The 15,469-nt window shown below is 45.1% G+C and overlaps 1 protein-coding gene across 3 annotated transcripts in view; it reads left to right on the plus strand.

Annotated features, from left to right (window-relative positions):
- The window catches only part of LOC121622880 (poly [ADP-ribose] polymerase tankyrase-1-like), an 86,153-nt gene that overhangs the window by 16,026 nt on the left and 54,658 nt on the right, over nucleotides 1-15,469 (plus strand). For all 3 annotated transcript variants that reach the window (XR_006007804.1, XM_041959927.1, XM_041959928.1), the window contains exon 5: nucleotides 14,038-14,074. Coding sequence is in view for 2 of the 3 variants with exons in the window: in XM_041959927.1 (XP_041815861.1) it covers nucleotides 14,038-14,074 (37 nt within the window). In the remaining variant the exon portion in view is untranslated. The remainder of the gene's footprint in view (nucleotides 1-14,037; nucleotides 14,075-15,469) is intronic.

A 15,469-nucleotide genomic window follows, 5' to 3' on the forward strand; every position in this document is an offset into this window, starting at 1 on the left:
CATGAAAAGCTGGTTCATATGGTGTGTTGTGCGACCAGATAATCTACGTTGACCTGTTCACACCAACTGCCAGCACAGATTTTCCCCAAACCTTAAATATCCTAAATATCGGACTGCAGATAATGATGTGAAAAGCCCCAGAGGAGCTAACTGTGGAAACAAAAGGATGACCGGGAGGCTCCTTCTTTACATCCGTCTTTCCTGTCGTTGGTGATTGATCTTCCTCTGGCCAGTGAACAGTGATTAGGACACTTTCATCAAGTTGTTTCTGCCCTTGACGATTCTTCCTCTTCTCCCCTCATCTCTCCGTGGCTTTCTTTCTCCACTCATCAATTACGCCGTTGTTTAATGAGCTCGCAAGTACAGCATGCACTCCATCCACCCCTCATCCTTACATCAGCCTCGGTGTCGCTGTCTTTCCCTCTGACACGTCATCTATACTCTCTGTCCTCTTACCCCCGGCTGTCCCTCGCCCGTCTCATGCTTTATGCCAATCAGCTTCTCCATCTTTCCCGTGACATTTGCCATTTATTCTCTTTCTCACTCTGCCTCGTCCTCTTTAAATCTCTGACAGTGACATGATTCCGGTGTTATATCAGTCTGTGGAGTACACATAGATAAGCTGCGGCTGCTTCAGAGATCTCAGCTAAACTTGAACAGGTGGAGGTTGGTGACTAAGACTCCTTTTCAGCGAAATGCTTTTAAGATCCTTCTAACAAATAGACTGGTGAGACATAAGCTCTATGTAACTTAACTGGGAGAGGTAATTTATGTGGTAATCTCTGTATAATTATCTCTGGTGTTAGGCTGCCATTGTTGATTTTGTCTGCATCTTTGGTATTAAGCTCTCATAGCTTTGTTTGTTTTTGTCTTCACATAGGAACCAAACTGCGTAAGGACTTGGCTCTATAAAAAAATATAGATTTATTTTTTCAAACACCTGTAGAAGAAGAAGGAGATGCAGTTACTTCAGCCTCAGGCTAGATGACAGGATGAGTGACAGGTGTGTGGGTTGAACTCGGAGCCACTGAGGGGGAGGAGGGCGGGACTAAGGGCACACGTTGCATATTGTGTTTAGACTGAAAGTGCTGTTCAAAGCGCGCACAATTTTATTATGAGAAACAAACAGCATCGTATGATAAGAGGAAGCAGCCAACTGGGATATGCTGGGTTGGAGGTAACAAGACTAAAAAGCTACAGCCAAGCTGGTGTCTCTGTGAGGTGAGCTAAATGAGTTGAGAGTGTTAGCAGGCTAAAAGTTCTGTTCCAGTTACTACTGGAACAGAACTGTTAAAACCGCACTGACATTTTGTAGCATCATTAATTAGCAAAGATCCAACCTTGGAACAGAGCTGTTCTCTACACTCCCCTCATATGTTTAGCCAAGGACATTTTCAAAGTCGTTTTTAAGGAAATTATTCAATATCATTGTTTATTTAATACTTGTTTTTTAGTGGCCTTAAAAAAACACAATTTCCAATAACCGCGAGACCTTGAGTGACATCACAACTCAACAGAGGGTCCATGGCGAGAGTCGAGGGGCGGTGGTCAGCTCAGACATGCCTGAAGTGGCAGCAGGGATCATGACACTTAACACACTTAATTTTCTGTCTTTTTTCTGTTTCGAAGACTAGAAAAGCTGAATTACAGATTACATTGAGTTCGAGAAGCTAATCGAATAGAAAGTTGACGTCTTGAAAGGCGTTGAAAATCCAAAGATAATCAATTCACACATTCGGTGTAAAGCAGAGAAAAGAAGCAATGCTGGAATGAGCGGATGTTGGGCGCTGTTGGTTGTTGGTTAATCTTCTGTCAACTAATTGATTAATGGACTAAATTTGATGTTACAATTGAATTAAATGTGCTAATTAGGGTTTGACAGTGTGTTAAATTTCTCCAACCAGCCACCATCAGTCCCAGAGTTTCAGCTGACACAAGCTGGCAGCGAGTTTGCTATCTTAATTTATTAGTCTAATAAACAGAAACAAGTCACAAAATGTCAAGAAAGGAAATATTCTTGTACATATTTTAAGATACTTTATTGAGGTGCCTGTTAGTGAAATGATCTGAATGAGTTTAACCTCCCACTTGGAGCAGTTACAATGTTTAAATCAAAGGCTTTTATTGTGAAAGGTAGAAAAATGGAATGGATGAGTCTGAAGTAAAGAGATATGTTGTCATGGTTCAAACTTCAGAAAAATACTACTGTACGCCTTCTGATTTCAAGTTTCTCTCTTTCACTGAGCTGACGACCTTAATTGCCGTGAATCTGAAAGCGCACTTCACTCAAACACGACAGAAAAAAGAAAAAAAAAAAACCTCAACAAAACCATCTTGCTCAGTCTCTCCACTGTTGCATCATGAACTCTGGTTTGGTCGAAATAAACCCTTAATTCAGAGTTAGATGTGTTATGGCTGTAGACGCTGGGTTAGCTTGCCGAGCAGGGGCTCTCGGATGTTCTTCGGTGGCAGACCATGAAATTAGCAAAATAAAATGGCAAAAAAAGACAGGGACAATTATGTATTTGTTCAATCACCTAGCCCTAGCGGCAATAGAATAAGAACAACGGGCAACAACTTGAGAGCAATGGGTTTTGGGATACGGAGCCACAAATGATGCACCTTTTGCAAAAGAAGGCTGCGTTTCTCTGCTGCTTTCATCTACTAGTTATGATGTGTTTGGTCTTGAAATTTTCAAAGGAGACGGGCCCATGAGTCGGTCCTCACTGTTCTACTTGGCCGTGCCGACAAGGGCACTGAAGCCTGTTTAAATGAGGAATGGTGTTGAGTCTCAGCTGACAGTCAAACGGCATCAGGTGCTGGAGATGTTGTGATAAACTTGATTCCTGTCAAAGCTTTAAAAAGGTGCCAGAGACACTACAGAACCTTTTTCCATTTGGAGTCAGCCACAACACGCCATGCGGCATGTGTGCGTATTAGTAAGTACGGTTAACGATGCTGTTGGCACGTGCGGTGTTTGTCGCATGGTGTGACATCATCTGTCAGCAAAGCCCAGCCAACAGGAGAGGGTCAGATCATTACTTTGCTTTAGATATGGAAGTTTGAAATGTCTTTGTGGAAGCCTATAGCTTAGGACAGTAAATAAAGAAGGAAAGAACAGAGTGATTATTCATCCCTGTATTCATTATTGCTGCATAATAAAGAAGAGAGAGCGAGAGAAAAACACTGGAGGGGATAAATAGAGACGGAAGAGAGACGAGAACAGAAAGAGAGTGAGAAACAGAGTCCATTAGCTGCTATTAATTACCTCTGATTGGTATTCACAGGCTAGCTGCTTCTGAGCCTCAGAGAGATCAATTCTCCACTCTGGACCTCAGTCAACACACACACTCAGTCAACACACACACACACACACACACACACACACACACACACACACACACACTCATTATTCCTTTGGCTTCACTTGTTTTAACTCCAACTCACACTTTTACGCCCAGATTCCCTCTCTGATATCATTTATTCACAGGCGCACTAAAATGCAGTTCTTTCATATGAGATATTAGCAGTTGTTCCAGCGTCCAGGCTGCGTCATATTTCACACTAACGTGAACCCACAGTGGCTGGAGGTGACACATGTGAGCAGAGTAGGGATCGGAAGACGTGTTTTCTTTTCGGAACGACTTGAGTTGCCACTCGAAGGAAATTACCGCAGGTGATCTGACACAATGTTGACGAGTGCGAGCATGTGTTTCTGATGCCGTGTCTCGTTGTCTTTCGTGCAAAAGCTGCTCGCTGACGCTGAAAAAAAAAACAAAAAAAACATTACAAACAATCTTGCCTCTTGTCACATCAGTGCAAATCCCAAAATGAGCATCAGTCCCTTGTACAGCAGGTGGGAAGCTCAGGATATATGCTCTAATGAAATAATCTGTGTACTCCTCCTGTGCACTCATTGCACCACAGTCTTCCACAAGGCTAGGCAGAGCTGCTAAAGCTATAGCCAGCTAGTTGCACAAGAATGGCAGAGAAGGTGCAGCCAGAATTTCCCAACACTAACATGCCAGCTTTGCACCTCGTGAGTACTAAGTACCCATGTCCGTTTGCTTGTGTGCCTATGATTGTGGCTTTTAACAGAGTTGTTATTATTGATGTAGTTGTTAGAAGAGCTCGTCAACACTCTTCTCCTCAGTGCTGTCTCGTGGAATCTCACTCACTCTCGCTGGTTTCTCCAACATTGCCGACTCCAGCTGTAAAGATATGCTTTGGTCCTTCTTTTTATTTTTATTCTGCTGCAGAAGTGTAGACAGACAGACAGACAGACAGACAGACAGACAGACAGACAGACAGACAGACAGACAGACAGACAGACAGACAGACAGACAGGCACACACACGCTGTTGCTCAGTATGGGTCAGAAGGTGCAAGGCAATATCTGCGCGACCTTTTACCAGTCTGCTTCTGATAGACAGGTGAGGAAAGGTCCACGATTCCCCTCTTGGTCAAAACAAGGGATCACTGGATGCACAGGATGAATGATACAGTCTCTGGATCAGTGGACTGAAGTGTCAGCTGCTTTTTTCTCATCAGAAGTAGGAGAGACGTTTCTAAGTGGCCACTATGAGCAAATGATAAATTTGAGGCTCTTTTTCCATTATCTTTCTTTAATGACTCCTATTACCTTTACTAAAGCAATGACCTTGTTGCACCATGAAAATCAATTGAGTTTTTGTCTCTCATCTTTTTTTACTGTATTGCATGTTTGAACATTTTCAGCATTAGAGGCCAATCGGTTTCCTGAATTGAATATACAAGGCTTTGTTCTCACTTAAACAACACGAGCGGTCAAAGTTGAGCTAACACTTGGATTTCAAACTTCGCACTTGAGCAAAACTTGACTTCAAAGACTTTTAAGACTGGATTTTATTGTCATATTCCCTCAGTATTTGCTATTTCAAAAACACTGTCAGTAAGGTTGGGTTCAGATATGACAGATACAGTGCGTCTTCCCCATATGGTGTAAGTTTTCAGCTCCATGTCCAGCTGTAACTTGGATCTTGTTTCGTCTCCAGTCTGTCACGAAGGCAGATTGTGGAGAACTTGAAGAGGCTCAGTGAACAAATGCCGAATTATACGACTTTGAACAAGTTTTTTTTTTGTCAAGAACCCCCCCGTCATCTTGTCGCAGTTGGCTTTTCATCCTCAGGAATGAGTTGCAGGCAGCAGTAAAAGACTGTCACTGAGAAAGAAACTGCAGCTGCAAGGATATGCTGATATGAGAGGGACAGGGGGGGAAAAAAGGGCTTGTGAACTCCTTGCAACTCTCCCAATGCCTCCCGCCGGCGAGTTAGTTCAGCAGAACACAGCTCGATACGATTTAAATGGATAGCTAACTCTAAATGACACCGTAACTTTTCCCAGACTCGCTGAAACTGAAACATTGAGGTCAGGTGCCGCGCCCGGGATTTCTTCCTGGTGGGATAATCTGGGTGCAAACTTAAAGATAAGTGCAAGACTGTACTCCCACTGAGGGCAATAATTATACATAACCACAGACCACAGTCACCCCCGACATTAAAACTAGACAAAAGGTTTGAACCATTAATAAATCTCTGTGAGGCAGCGGGGGAGATGTGTGCTGATAAGAACGGACAAGAGAGAATTATGAAGAGGCTAAATGGAAATAGAGCGAAGGAGAAAAAATCCACTGAAGGAGACAGTTCAACCTGTAGCTTTTGTTGTGGGAGACGCAGCTATCAGAGGTATAAGTGGTCCAGAAAATTAAAACATACTGCTTCACATGTGCTATGATCTGTGACATACAGAAAAACTGCCTTAACCGATATCGCAGCACCCCCAAATTAAACAATTATTGTACACGTGGGGGTCAGTGATGTTTGCAGAGAGCAGTCAGAAGGGCTTAAGCAGGATTTCATTGAACTGTTTGATGGCCAGTTGTTTAATAGTGGACCACTGCCAGCGGTCAACAGAGGGATCAACAGGTTCAGCAGAGTTTTAGCATTGAATGCGTGGCTCAGCAGAGCCTTTGGTCTGACTTTAATCTGTTCTGGGGACGTAGGCATCTTGTCAGGGCAGATTGCCTCCACCCAAGCAGATCTGGAGTACTGATGGACCATTTTTAGTTCAGCCTGCGACACCCATCGGCCTGGCCTAAGACGATGCACCCCGACGCACAGCAGCCTCCGACACCACAGCCTCAGTGTCAGCGCATCGCCGCCCGGCTCACACGGCACCAGGAAAACACACTACAGCCTCTGTGGCAGTCTCTGTCTGTGCTAATAACCAGCTCATGTACGAGTCTTCCAATTCCTCCTCCCTTCACTCTCCCCTCTCCCCTGCCTCACCCCTTTTGCGACAAGCTGACAAAATGGAAACGCTGTTCTTCATTTTTTTTTTGTTTTCAATGCATTATGTAAAGCACTTTGGATATGAAATGTGCAAGACAAACACACTTGAATTGCATTTTGTACAGTACCCCTGTCATCTTGTCACAAGTGGAACTGGTACCAATCACATTTTTTTTTCCCTGGCAGACAGGTTTTCATCTCTTGGAATCAATTAGGGGCTTGTTTCCACCCCGCGCTGCTTTTCAAGCTAGCAGTGCTGAACAGAAGCTTTGGGAAGCGTTTGTCCCTGCTCCTGCTGTTGCTTTGTGACTAGCAACAAAAAAAAATAACCCAGCAGTTTGAAGCGTGGTGTACTTGAACAGGAAATGTGTGTGTGTTTCCATTAGAACTGTATTCCTGGGTGTTGAAGGCGCGCTGTCAGCGAGCGCTTCCGCTCCATTGTAAATAAAGAGAAAAGGAAAATTGTTGCTTTGAAGAGGGGTCCGGGGTGGGCACGCAGCTTTAACATAGCAGAAAATTAGCCAGCGCAGTCTCTCACAAGGGCTGGCGGAAAATGATGAGAGATTTAAGAGGGCGAGGGACGTCGGGGGGGGGGGGTTGGGAGATTGAGAGAAAGTCGATGGACGAGGGGAGGGGGAAGAGAAAGAGCCGGGGTCGGAGAAAACGAGCAAAGGAAAAGGAAGGAAGTGGATGGATGTGGAAGAAGGGAACGAATTCGGGAATTGAAAGGAAGGATGGAACAAGTGGTGGGGGGAAGGGGTGGGGGATTATGATGCGCATGGGTGGCGGTCGAACAGAGAGATGAACTGATGAATGAATGCAAAGAAACTGGAAGAAGGGCTGCTCTGACCGGTGTGTATGTTAGCAGCCTAATCATGAAGACAAAGAGCCGCTGTAGCTGCGCTGAAGGCTTCGTACTGCTAATGCAGCGGGAGCAAAGGCAATCTCGCACCTGTGTGCACCTTTGAGTGCCTGTGTGTGTGTGTGTTTGTGTGTGTGAGAGAGAGAGAAAGTGTGAATTCCCGCGGCTGCAAGGCCAGCTGTGTAGCTTTCTTCCTCTTATCAGTGACATGCTCATTGATTACCAGGATGACTGCTGTTCGATCGGTCCCCAGTGATAAATGAGCCCCAGCCCCATTTCCAAAATGACCCAGCAAGAGAAGCAAAACAAAGTGGTTTTTTTTTTTTAAGTTTTGTTATTGCATGTGCGTGCGCGTGTGTGTGTGATGCACTTACAAGGTTCCTTCACCCCATTGGGGCAATTTCCCTGCAGCTGAAATTGCCAAGTTTTCCACACGGCCGCACAGCAGCACAACGCTGAGTGAGTTGGCGAGGGCAGTCGGCCACTCTGCAAGAGTAGACTGACAGAATTTGGTTAATGACCTCAGCAAAAGCAAAGGAAAGAGAAGTACAGTCTAATCCGTATCTCCCAGATGCGGAAATTGCCTGGAAAACTGGAAGTTTTGGATGAATTAAATACATGCCTGAAGACGAGGCTAACTCTCGCTTCAAATGTGCCCATATGTGTACCAACGTGTGCTGGTAGTCCAAAAACGCTAAAACAAAAGTGGGATTTTACTGAATATCTTTGAAATCGGACAGATTGTAGCCCGGTTTGGCTTGCAGGATTTGTGAAATGCTTGACACATCGGCAAGTGATTCTTTATTAATCACTCAGGAATACAAAATGACTAGATTAAGCTCTCTATCCTCAGGAAACAACCAATTTTACACTTTGAAAATTTGAGGAGTGCTCTCCACAAGATTACTTATCTGTTCAAAAGGGAGAAAAATCACTAAAATATTGAATAACTATAAAATATATAAAATGCAGCCTGTTAAAGGATAACTGACTGGTTACAACATATCCATTGAACATTAGAATGATCTCCTTTCATTATCTGTCATGAGTCACTCTGCGGAGCAGCCTGGGAGCAGAGGCATGAGCCGTCTGCGGTCTGTTGTGTTGTTTCTCGGTTGTTGCGTGACTCCCGTTTGCGTGCCACACTCAGGACAGCTGCAATATGATCTAATCTTATCCATATTCATTTGTCCGCAGCTAGCTTTGCTGTTTTTGTTGTTTGTTGTTTACAGCTTTGCTCGGCAGAGGAGGAGTGGGTGCTCCGGCCCCCTTCCTGTCCGTCCTGTATCTGTTTAACGAAGTCTATCGTTGTCCAGGACAGCTTCTCGGAGCCCTCAGGGGCGGTGCTGTCCTGGTGTTAAAGAAAGAAAAGTTTCAAATCTGGTTTAAAATCACGGGATGATCCTCTACTCTCTGATAGGGGCCCTCGAGCAAGTCACCGAGCTCGCGTTTCTTTTTTTTTTACTAAATAGGAAGTTGCAGATGGATTCTGTCACATGTTACCATGTTTCAGATCCAGATCCCCCCTGCTGGAGTGACAGTTGTGTCAAGATGCGTGCCATTGTTATTCCTCTTCATACAAAATTACCTTTTTTGCCTATAGTTTCTTTGTTTGCTGTATTTTTCAGCCTGTTTTTTAAATTTTGTCCATAAACCTCATTGTGTCTTGCTAAATGTTGTTGGTCATGGCAACAATTGACAACGGTGCTTTTATTTTGTTCAGCTGGAGTCATTTCAAACATCAAAAGTCTCTTTGTTCAGCAACTTCTGCTTTCATTAGTAATATCACTGTCTTATATAGTGCCACACTCACATTTTGGTGGGTCGCCATGCTTCCCGAACAGGAACAAACATATTGAAAACAGAAGAAAGGATCATTCAGTAGAATGATGAAAGCCCAATCGAGAGCACCCCTGCTCACCTCCGGCTACACCCACAATAAATTGTAATTGCAGCAGTTTATAATAAGTCATTTGGCTGTTCCCGATCAAGGTCACAGACAGACACTGATGTTGTACCATGATGAATTACAAACAGTCCGTCCTCTGGTTAAGCTACACGCAGACAAAAACACCCACATTCTTGTGTCTGCAAAACTCGCAAAGTGGAAGAGGGTGGAGCAGGCGGCCAAAAAAACCACAGTTAATCCTGAGCGGTTCTCTTCGGTGCACTGTGTGAAGCAATTAATCACACAGTGTAAGTGGCAAGGATGTGTGAAGTAAGCTGAGCCAGCCAGCAAAGGGCCCAAAACACCATCTTTTATAATTTCCGCTCACTTCCCCGTTTATTTATTTATTTATTGCCCCTTTCTGATTGGCCTCAGTGCGCACAGATCCACTTACAACCTCAGCAGTGGCGACCTTGCTGAGGTTGTAAGTGGATTGCTCAAAACTCCCAACTCAAAGCCAGTTGTTGTATAACAGCGGATAAACTGCCTCTACAATAAATGATATTTGATTTAAACACACACACACACACACACACACACACACACACAAGCAGACAGCTGGGCACTGAGGCGACTCATGGTCCAGTCAGCATCAGTCAGCATCATCTGTGCTTGTACAACAACTTGGCACACACACACTCACAGAGTATGCTAGGTCCCTGCTGCATGGTCAAGATATATATAGGAGTTTGACATTGACTTGTACTCACCTGTGCACGGCCCTGGATCACACCCGTGCACACACACACACACACACACACACGCATGTATGGAAAGGAATACATGCTTTGAAAAGGAACAACAATTGGAATTCAAACCGTGATCGCTGGTGTCTACTGTGGTCTGGCAAGGGAGTGACAGACAGACAGACACACAGACACACACCCACACACGCGCAATTACACTCCCTCACACACACACAAACACGCATAATATCATCATTCAGGAGGCAGCTAGCCTGTCCCGAGCTTTAACCTGTCCTTGTCTCTTCTGTTTGGAGTCAGCAGGATTGCTGACACCACACACACACACACAGACACACACACCCTGTCAGACTCAGATGCGCTCATACATACTTAAATGTATACATCCTCCTCTGTCTTATACCACAAAGCCGCCTGAAATTGGCCACTCTGAATGTGTAGATGCAGCCAGCCACAGGTGGCTGCTGCCAGTATTGCAATTAATATTTTATTTGTCCTATTAATACATGACATTTGAAGCGCTTTGCTGACTTTGTGGCTCAGTAATCACTTACATTGAGCGAGCAGGCATGTCCTGACTCTGTCTCACTCCAAAGAAGCTGCTGGGATAAAGCCAGCTCCTCCCCTTCACATCCTTTGTGCCGTTGTCTTCATCCCTGTCTGTTGTCATCACCAGCACTTAGCCACTTTAACAAGCTAGCCGCGGCCGGTGGAGGGGGTGTGCTAGCACATAATTTTATTCTGGCAACAGCGGGTGCGATGATGTGATCCTTTCACTACGGTCACAAGGAAATGATAAAAGGCTTTAAAGAACCACGCCCCTGCATTGCACGGTGTAGAATTTGTGTCTTTGGCGCCTCCTGGTGGTCGTAAATCATTCTTGATTGCATGTGAGCTGCAAGTGAAGAAGCAGGATAATCCCTACAAAGGGATGTTTTGATGTGGTGCCTAAAGTATGGGAGGTATAGTCCAGCTTGTCCTTGCTTTGTGTGTGTGTGTGTGTGTGTGTGTGCATGTGTGAGAGAGACTAATTAAAACTGCTGAGTCACTATCACTTTAGCTCTCAAAGCATTAATAATATTGGAAGCGAACTCTGGCCGAGCAGAGAGTCTATCTGGTGTTGCCTACAATTCATTTCCATTCCTTCATTTGCACACGGTGCGTGGCAGCAGACTCGGCTGAGCATAATGCTACAGAGGGTGCTCAGGTATAAGTTGCACTCTAATTGAATTGAGTGACTGAGTCACTCCCTTTCTGTCATCGGTCGTAACTCTGCTCCATAGATTCTTTGACTTCAGGTGGAAGGAGGCGTAGCTCCGTGTTTTGATGTAGAATGCCTGTTTGAAGGGTGAAACTTGTGCGAGTGAAATCACTAAAAGTGTTTTTTTTTCTTTTTTGCGTGTTGTTGTTGTTGTTTAGAAACTCGTTGCTGCTCCGAGAGGTTGACGACTTCCCCGCTCTCGCCATAAGAGCTATCAGGAAGCTTAAAAGCTTGATTTTAAACCAGCGAAGTTCAAAGCGTTGACCGGTTTAGTTTGCATGAAGACTGAAGTGTGACGAATATTTAATGCTTCAGATATGAGCGGGGTTCAAGCGTTCCTCCCAACTCTTTCCCATTTTCACTCGGAGGAAAAACAGTCGCACATTTGTGCGAGTTTTGGAAAGTTGATACAAAGATGTAGGCAAGATGTAGTCTAATGAAAATTAGCTTCAGAAACAGAATATTAAATGTGAGAAACGGTTGTGCGTGTTGCACGTTAGTCGTGCTGATAATAGTAATTGTGATTATGATAATGATGATATAATCCGGACAGCTGTAAGAAGCGTGACTGTCAGGTGTGTAATGGAAAATGATTCTCTCCCAGCACATAAACTGGCTCAAAACTATAACAGCTAATTTAGTGCCTTGATCTCTCGCTGTACCTTTCTCTCTTCTCTCGTTGTATTCATATTTTTCTATCTCGGCCCCTCTCCGTTGCCCCCCTTCCTTCTTCTCCTGCCTGTTCCGCCTTAGCCTCCCTAACACCAATTATACTGTGTCAAATCCATGCATGTCAGTTTCCAGATCCCTAATCATCCCTCCTCTCTTTCATCTACAAATCCTTTGTTCCTCCCTCCTCCCCCTTTTCCCTTCTCTGTAACCTTTCTTCTTCACTCCTCACCCTACCCCACCCCTCCGTCTGCGGCGTGCACACACAGCCCGTCCTCCTCATCCTCTTTCCATTTATCTGTATCACATTTACCTCTCCGTCTTCCTTTGATTTTTTTTTTTTTGTATTTCCTATTTCAATTTTCTATCTCTCTCTTTCTCTACGGCCCCTCTCAGTGATGAACTTTGTTACGTAAATGTACGCCAGCAATTTTGCAGATGGATTTTTACGTGTGAATAAGCCCTGAAGTCACTTTTCAGTAAAAGTTGCAGTTGTAATCTTACTACGTCAGGCCTTGCCGCATGGTTTTCTGTAAAATGCATTGTTTACCTTGATGGCATGCTCCCCTCACTGTGGCTTCTTTTCTAGTCTTCTTCTACTGCTGCTCCCTGCAATAATTAAAGCTCATCTGCTGACCAAATGGCATCAAATATGTTCATATTTTCTTGTGCAGCCCACATTTAACAGAACAGCACTGCTAACAAAGTTTGGCTCTGTAGCTGCTAAAGCTTTTTCACAAGCGAAGTCTCCCACCGGTTCGCCATTGGAAAGCTTTTAATGTGAAGCAGAGACAGGCTAAACCTGGCCTGTGGGAAAAAAGACCGTTAGCATTTCTACCTCCCAGCCTGAATAGGCGTGGTCCAGTGCAATTATTAACAGGAGGTGTTTAATATTTAATCATTAGAATTTCAGGATTTCCATAACATTAACCTTCCTTACAGGATGGAGCGAGACACCGAACCAAGGGAAAAAATATTCCAGCTTGTGTTTCCACCTACAGCCAAAAGATACAAGATGTAATGTGTTAATTACTGAAATTGAGATGCTAAGCTAACATGAGCTAAGCTAAAAAGTCCCATAGCTCTTCAGCTGTTCGACACATGAAGTTCAGTGTGCTCGTCTGCTGCTCAGCTTGTGAAAACAGTTTTCTGACGTCTTCTCTGGCTCTGGAGGGAGCTCTCCCAAGTTTGCAAGAACAACCCGGATGATGTCAACAGGGTCACGTCAGGCTGGGCTTGAGACTTAACATGATGAGAAGAAAGTGTGTGTTGAAGGGAGTGGGCATTTAGGAGGCAGGGGTGGTCTGACGGAAGGTGGTGTTGAGTTGCCTTATGGGAAATGTAGTTTTTTTGGAGCTTGACCCATGACAGGGACATGGAGTCATTCCCGCCTCGGCCCTCTCAATTTTGAATCTCTTTAATCTTTTATCTCATGTGATTCCCACAACTTGTACATCTCAGTCTGTTTTTAATTATGAATTAGGCTTATTTAATTATCACTGCACACTGATCAGGATTTTTACACAATCCATAATATTTTAATCAAATAGCGCACCTCTAAAGGAAAGCCATTGCCTAAACAGACAGACAAATGTTACAGATTCCATGTCGGAGAAGAGCCTCCGTCTCCCCCACCCTCGTCTGTTTCCCAGGCAGAAGAGACACATATGGGAAGGTGTGTGTGTTGTGACTGTAGTAGCGGGCGGGGGGGGGGGGGCAGGGCTAAGAGAGGGAGCGAGAGGGAGAGAGAGGGAGGTAGGGGGAGGGGTTTGTTTATTTCTGTTGTGTTTTTTGATGGTAACTGCGCCTCCTGAGGAGGGAGAGCGAGACCGAGAGAGAGGGACAGAGATGATGGAGAACGAGGGAAGATGGTTAGCAGTATGAGCGGCGGCCGAGAGACGGGAGACAAACGCGGCGAAGGAGGGAGGGATGGACGGACACACGGAGGGATAGAGGCAGAGCGCGTGTCAGTCTGCCGCTCGTCGCCCAAACAATGAATGTGCTGTGGTCGCTGCCGGCAACGCATCGTCACGGCAACCGGAGCCAGAGGGGTGCGCACTGAGCGAGAATGGCAGAGAAAGAGAGAAGGAAGAGGAGGGGGGGAAGGAGGAGAGATAGAAGGAGAGATGGTGTCTTCCCCCCAGTAGATAGACCCTTCCTCTGTGTGCGTGTGTGTGGTTCTCTCTGATCATGTATGTGTGTGCGTGTGTGGTTGTGTGTTAGCGGCCGGTTCTCTGACACCATGATCTTCTGTAACCATCTAGGTGAATACAAGAAGGATGAGCTGCTGGAGGCGGCGAGGTGAGTACCAGACTCTGCATGCTCTTTGTTGTCATTTCAGTTTTTTTTTCTCCTGTTTTCTCGCCTTGTTGTATGGGGGAGTTTTTTTTCCTGCTCTGGTGGCATCCTTTCATGTTTTTTTCCTCCCCTGCTCGTTTTTTCCTCTTCCTTGTTCACCTGTTCAGGTCTGTGGCTGCCTCTCTTCTTGTTTCCAGGCTCACTCTCTTCCCTGCTCCTCTCCTGTTCATGTTTCCTTTGCCCTCCTCTCGTCCCCTCAAAGCTCTCCTCCTTTTTCACCTTTTCTCCTGGTTTCATCTTATTTCTATCCTTCTGTGTGCTTTCCCTTTTATCCTTGTTTCCATGTTTTCCCCCTCTTCTTTCTCCTTTGCTACCTCCCCTTCCTCTCCTCTCTGATCCACTTTTGTTTTCTGCTTCCGGTCCTTGTTTCTTATCCTCCTCTCTCTTGTTCCTCATTTCCTGTTATTTCCTCTCTCATCTTTTCCCCTTGTTTCCTCTTCTTGACTTCCTCATTTTTTCTCTTGTTTCCTATCTTTCCTCTCCTTTCTTGTTTCTGTTTTGTTTCATTTTCTTCTTCTTCTCCTCTCCTCTCCTCTCCTTTCCTCCTGTCTTGTTTCCTTGTTTAATTTACTCCCTCTGTTTCTTCTTCTTTTTGTTCTTCTGCCTCTCGCTTGTTAATTTTCTCCCGGTGTCGAACAGTTTATCACTTGTTCTTTCTTTTCCTCCATCTCACACACACACACGCACGCGCACACGCACACGCACACACACACACACACACACATGCATGCACTCACACACTCAGCTCCTACACAAGACAGGGGGTTCAGATCCAGAAAGCTTAGCGCATGTGGGCCAGGGACACTTGTGCATTTTGGAGGCATGTTATGGTTGCAGGCAGTGCATGTGGGCAATGTGCTTGTGTGCGTGTGTGTGTTTGTCTGTGTGTGTGCGTGTGTGTGTTTTCGTCTCTTGCATGTGGAAATGGCATAGCTTTCGTTTGGGATTGTGTGTGGGTGGCTGAGCGCTCAATGCCTCAACAGCCTTCCTCCCGCTCTCTCTCTTTTCCTCTCCCCCTCTCCCTCTCTCTCTTTCTCTCTCTCTCCCAGGCATACACAGCAACACACACAGACACACACACACACAGGGAAGCAGCTGGCCCAGCATCGCAGTACCCCAGTGTATTATGGGGTCAGCAGGCTGTTTAAGTGTGAACTGTGAACTCAGTGTGCCTCTATCACAGCTGAGCCACTGACTGGCTCATCACCAATGTCATTTTTCAGAAGAAATTCTTTTTCTTTTTTACCTTTTTTTTAGTGCTGTGTTTGGTCAAACAACTCCCACACATGGCTTATGGGATATTGTTGTTTTTCTGCTTTATTTTTTACCTTTTTATTT

Source organism: Chelmon rostratus, chromosome 19 (assembly GCF_017976325.1).
Source record: "Chelmon rostratus isolate fCheRos1 chromosome 19, fCheRos1.pri, whole genome shotgun sequence".
Taxonomy (NCBI): Eukaryota; Metazoa; Chordata; class Actinopteri; order Chaetodontiformes; family Chaetodontidae; genus Chelmon; species Chelmon rostratus.